This window comes from Doryrhamphus excisus, linkage group LG18 (assembly GCF_037039965.1).
Source record: "Doryrhamphus excisus strain RoL-2023G ecotype Guam linkage group LG18, RoL_Dexc_Guam_v1.1, whole genome shotgun sequence".
Taxonomy (NCBI): Eukaryota; Metazoa; Chordata; class Actinopteri; order Syngnathiformes; family Syngnathidae; genus Doryrhamphus; species Doryrhamphus excisus.
In genome coordinates this window covers 10,162,422-10,168,480 of record NC_136374.1, presented here as the reverse complement: position 1 = coordinate 10,168,480, position 6,059 = coordinate 10,162,422, and the positions used below count along the sequence as shown (strand labels likewise).

The window sequence follows — 6,059 nt, the reverse complement described above, 5'->3', positions numbered from 1 at the left end:
GTCCTTACATGGACCCTCGTCCAATCCCATCCTGCTGGAGCTGACGGGTACAAAGGTGCAAACATGGCGTTTCATTATTTAGGCTTTTTGGTATGATGCAAGGGGCGTGTGCTCGGATCTCCAGATGGGATTGTTGCTGGATTGGAAATGATAGTCGAGGCAAATATACCTCCGTGCCACGTGGCTAACCCCCCCCCCCCCCCCCCCCACACACAGTCCACCCCACCATACACACAAACACACAAATCTCCCAGTATGTTGGATTTGGCTGCAGGACAAGAGGCTCTTAGTGGAGATTCTGCAGGACATGTGCTGATAAAGCCCGGCGCTTGGAGGCACGTGGAGAGGACAAATACGTGTGAATCTCATGGGAATCGTCGTCAACGTTGGCACACGGATTACCATTTTCGCACCTACCCTGGACTCAATAATCGTTTAGTGGCGTCAGAAACCAGTTGGAAGGGTAGACATTTAAACACTTTTAAACGAACACCGCTGCACACAAAAGGTTGACGATGTGTCAAATCATGCACCCCTGTGTCGCCAAGTGCTGCCATTTTTCTGACAAATACAACTCACAGGTCCGAAGGACTGCATGGAAGATTGCATTTGCAACCCTGCGAATTAGCCCATTTTTAATAAAAACATGACTTTAAGTTGGAAAACCTGCCGTGATTTGCACAGAAAATAGTCTGATGCAAACCCCAACTTGCACCTGGAGGTGTTCTTCATCGATATCTACACCCCTCCTTACTCGTATGGTACATCACAAACCGAAAGGAGATCATCAACCCAAATGTGCAACCAAAAACACGTGGAAAAATCCAGGCTGACGCACCAATAATATACATGCAATAACAATACTATTTTATACCAATTTATAACCCGCAAGGTATGCTGGGAAGCAACACTTCCCAAATATGAAGCTACCAAACATACCTTGTACCTTGCGGGTATATACATTAGTTTAAAATAGTCGTGTACTGCATGTGTATTAGTACGTGTCTATGCAGTTCCACGTGTGTTACTCGTATCTGGGTTATTTTTGGTTGCACCGTGAGACAGTGGCTTTGATGACATCCTGTTTGTGTTAAAATTGAGAATCGGAAGATGCAACCCAGCAAATATTGAGGATAGACTGTAAAAGCTTGAGGATATCAGTATAGTAATAGCAATTAGACCACAACCCATAGGGGGCGCCACCAATGTGTCACATGACATGTACTACGTATATTAGAACCAGGTCCTTTCTCCACCAATAGCAGCATTGTCTGTGGGCGACTGGGGGTGCACGGCTCCAAAAGGGAAGGACTGGGTTGGTAAATAAGGATGTGGACTCCGGCTTCTGGCTCTAGGGTGGCCGGTCCAGGGTGGACATAGGAGGGGAGAACATGATGACATCGTCATGTTCCGTGTAACATTCACTGTCACATTGCTTCAAAATGGACGAGAAGCAGCAATTCCCTCCTATCTCGCGCCATCCTCGCATTAAAAGATCTTCACAAGTCACAAGAAACGTTAAGATGTTGAACAGATTTCCCGGACATCTTTGTTGTCATAGTCCAGGTCTTAAAGGCGCACTGTGTTGATTCGCAGCGGCTGCACGTTCTTTCCGTTGGCGTGGCTCTGACCCGGACTGAAATAAGGGAAGACCTTGGTAGGGAATTTCTCCCGATAGGTGTAAAGCCAGGACATGTCGTCTGCGTTGTAGAAGATGAGCAGACCTTTCGGGTAGTCCAGGTAGACGCCTACCTTCTCCAGCTTACTCTTCACGTTCAGGCGGGTCCACGGCTCGGTGCAAGCGCTATACTGGTTGCCGTCGTGCATGACGATGCAGTAGAAGCCGCGGCCGGGTTGGATTTGGATGCTGCCCTTGCGGCTGACCGTCTCGCTGGCCACGCCGATCATCCACTGGGTCTTCTCCGATACCATCACTTCCCAGTAGTGCACGCCCGATGCGAAGCCCTCGGCGCCCAGGACGGATACCTCCACGTCAAAGCGACGCGGCGAGTCCTGCAGGGGCTGCGGGTGGAGGTTGCCGTACGCAACGATGGTGCAGTCGTCCGACAGGATGAGTCTTTGGTGGGCGGTGATGGGGTCAAGGGTCAGCGCAGCAGGCACTAATGATTACAAACAACAAGAGTTTATTGTGGTGTCCTTCTGCGCTAGGGCAGGGGTGTCCCAAGTGCGGCCTGGGGGACATTTATGGTCCATGATTGTTCAGATGTATTTTTAAATTCTGCAAATACGATTAAGATGAAATGCAGGCTGTGTTTTTCTTTAAATATTAAAAATATCTCAGCAGGGTGGCTGGGTTCTCCCTTAGAGACAAATTGAGAAGCACTGTCATCCGGGATAGACTCTAAGTAGAACCGCCGCTCCTCCGCATTGAGAGGAACCAGATGAGGTGGCTTGGGCATATGGTTAGGATGCCCCCTGGACGCCTCCCTGGGGAGGTGTTCAGGGAAGACCTCGGGGAAGACCCAGGACAATGTTGGAGAGATTACGTCTCCCAACTGGCCTGGGAATGCCTTGGGATCCGCCGGGAGGAGCTGGACGAAGTGGCCAGGGATGCTGTCCACGCGACCTGACCTCGGATAAGCGGTAGAAGATGGATGGATGGATGGATGGATGGATGCACAGACGGATGGATCTTTGAAATGTACGCAGGTTTGGTTGCTGCTTTGCTGCTTTAGGGCTTCCTCTACAGTTGCAATTTGTATTGCACTTTTAATTCACTGCTACTTTGACTTTTAGGGTAGTAATGATAATTCATAATGCCGCCTACAGAGAACATACTAACTCCTTATTACTTAAACTTGCTGATATAGTTCATCTTCAAACAGCTAAAATAATGCATAAGGCTAAAAATAACCAATTAGCTAAAAATGTCATCCAATACTTCTCTACAAGAGAGGAGAAATATGATCTCAGGGAAGAACTACATTTGAAACACTTATATGCTAGGACTACGTTAAAAAGCCATAACATTTCAGTATGTGGAATCAAACTATGGAATGGATTGAGTAAGACCCTCAAACAATGCACAACGATGAGCCAATTCAAGAAACAATACAAGCAGTTGATGTTTGCTAAATACAAGGATGAAGAGTCTTGAACCAGTCATGATGTGCTATACATTTCACTATATTGACACTTACTATGGTACCCATTATGTCATTGGATGGTCATATCACCTCCTACTTTGGTACGGGACAAAAATTAAAAAAAAAAAAAAAAAAAAAACTTAAACTATGTTAAGAAAGCAGGAAGTGAACAAATGTTACTGATTGTAAAAGTACCAGATGGAGGGGTAGGATTTAATAAGCTTTGCTTCTTCCTACTCCTTTTGGACATGTGGAACTGTGAAGTGATTATGGGATGCATTCAATTGTAATCTGATGCATGTAACATCAGTATTACATCAGCATGTAATAGAAATATAACAATGTACTATTTACAATTTGAACTGTGTGTTCACATGTATGTATGCATTATAATTTCCCTTCAATTCACTTCCTGCTCTTTTTACAAGGCAGGCGGTGCTCTTATAAAATGCACATCTGCCAGTTCTGTTTATCAGCATAAAATGGAATCAAACATGCTTTCTTCTATTGTAGAGTTGCAACTCTTTGTGCCTCTCCTACAAAAAAAATGCAAAAGACGTATAAATACGTATTTGGTAGTGAATGACTTAGAAAAGCTGCATTCCTTCAAGTCAAGATAAATTCAGATTTAGCGTTTCAATGATCTCCAATAGGACAATTTTTGTTGATGGGAACAAATACTTTGCTTTGCCATTTTAGTTATGTGTTAATTGTTAAATAATAATCTATTAATTCCACACAACCAAAATGTCCCTATGATCTCTTAAGGGTTCCAATTATTCCTAAAACTCAAACTAAAAATAGCGGTTTCAACACGACTTTACATTTTTAATGGTCAGTGTGCACCATCAAGGATGCTCATCGGCAAAGGGTGAACTTGGGGAAGGGTGAACTCACAAAAAGGACTGCAAGAGCTGGAGGAGGCGATCATAGCTGTGCTGAGCTCTCCATAAGGTGAGAATGCCCAACCATTTTAGTAATAGCATACAAAATAGAAGCAGGAAGCTAGCTAAAAAGGGCATAGTAAGGTGAAGTGTTTGCACGCCTTGGCCATTTTGGAGTGATGTTTTTGGCGTTTGTTATAAACAATAGCCTCACGCTGACAACACCACTCGTTTCTCAGCGTCTAAACCCGGTGAGGGATTGAAGGATGTTGGTAGAGAACGTCTTTGTATCGTCTCTGGCAAACCGCTGCTGATGGATTGGAACCAATTGTTCCATTTGGCTGACAGTCAAGGAGAGGGAAGTAAGGGGGGGAAAAAAACTGCAGTTTGTAATAATGCCTGGCCTCCTTCTCATCATGGCAGCGAGTTGAAATGGGAGGACTGATGGGAGGGAGGAACAAAAATTCCTCTGCACATTATTGAAATCATCATCTTCTGCTACAGTATCAGTGATTGATGGAGGATGGCAGAGCTCCTCTCGGCACTGTTTGACGAAAGGAGAAGGAGGGGCATGGTGGCCGTTTGGCTTGGACCGCTACTGGTAGTGGTCAGGAATAGCTGTTTGTCATGCATTCTGGCTATTTTCAACCTAACACTTGTTGGATGCCATAATAAACCTTAATTTTTTGCTTATCAACAACAACGGTAGAGTACCAAATGGGGGAGTTTAAAGATGATATCAAATTCCTTACATTAGCCACGTTTACATGAGGAGTTTTTCTCTTTCCATATGGAATCTTTCCCAATACCATTTCATGGTATACATGGAAAGGAATATTCCAATCGCGTGTCTACATGCGCCACTATAATCAACCAGAATAGTCAATGGGGCATGCGCAGTAAAACGTAAACACCAACATCCCGTGATACCGACTTCCTCGAGTTTTTCTTTCACTTGTTGGAATAACTCCGTATTGCCAGTTTTTCCTTCGTCCAGTCTAGAAATTTAGTTGGAATCAAAAACAAACTTTCCGCAGCAGTCCAGCACCGATTGCTCGCCTCCATTTTTTTTAAATCAAAGAACTTCTCGAGCTGCGTGTTACGTCATATCTCAGCATTCGCTGAAAGAACGCACCCGGGAACAAGAAAAGATAAACTTCAATCTTGCTAATATTTTATAATTAAGCTCGGCACATGTTTTATATAGATATGTATTTTCTTTTTTAATAAAACTGGACTTGTGAATGGCGTAGAGAAGGGTTTAGATTCTGTTCCACAGATGGCGATAATGCACACAAAATCTGCTTGCCAATTAACAACAGAAGAAGAAAAACACCACGAAGAACAACGCAGTCTGACAACTTTCCGTTTGAGCGTGTACAAGATACCTCAATCGGATTGGGGAAAGGAATATTCTACCCCTGTGAATCCGATTATATATTCATACGGATTGGCGCTTTTCTTTCGGAATGAGGTGTATACAAAAGTTACATTCTTTCCGTTTGAGCAAATAAACCAAATGGAATTGGAATATTTGTGTCCATGTATACGTGGCTATTGTTGACATCTGGTTTACTGCTCCAAACCGTACCATACTGTGACTCTCTGAACTGCACCACATAGTGGAAACATACCCCTAAGGTATGCCGCTACTTAACTTGCAAAATACCACCTACCTGGAGAGACATCCTGGAAGAGTGACTTCCATATGGTGTACTGCAGTGGTCCCATGTACTTGGATGTGGGGAAATCTTCGTACGTCAGATTGGTCTCATGTATCTTCCCTTTGATTCTGCCACAGGAAGAGATCAATGGTAGCCTCAATTAGTTGATTTGTCACTTAATAATACAGCGCCTCTCTGTATTAATCTCCTAAATGGGGTTGAAATGTGGGACTCCGTATTCTTATACATATTTATTTCCTGTAGTTGTTCAACAAGCAAGAAAATGACCTGATGGTGTTTTCATGGCGCCATGGCTCAATATCTCATCTCATGCTCTTGCATGAAAATGTTAAAGAGTTCAATTAAAATGTCCTCTATAAACCACATCCAGATTAAACACGACG

General features: G+C 43.9%; 1 protein-coding gene across 2 annotated transcripts in view; it reads right to left on the bottom strand.

The window, feature by feature from the left end:
• Positions 1–540: 540 nt before the first annotated feature.
• The window catches only part of trim62.1 (tripartite motif containing 62, tandem duplicate 1), a 33,300-nt gene continuing 27,781 nt past the window's right edge, over positions 541–6,059 (bottom strand). For both annotated transcript variants that reach the window (XM_078798624.1, XM_078798625.1), the window contains 2 exons: positions 5,668–5,783; positions 541–2,120 (listed from right to left, as the gene is read on the bottom strand). In XM_078798624.1, the coding sequence (XP_078654750.1) occupies positions 1,570–2,120; positions 5,668–5,783 (667 nt within the window). In that variant the 3' untranslated portion in view covers positions 541–1,569. The remainder of the gene's footprint in view (positions 2,121–5,667; positions 5,784–6,059) is intronic.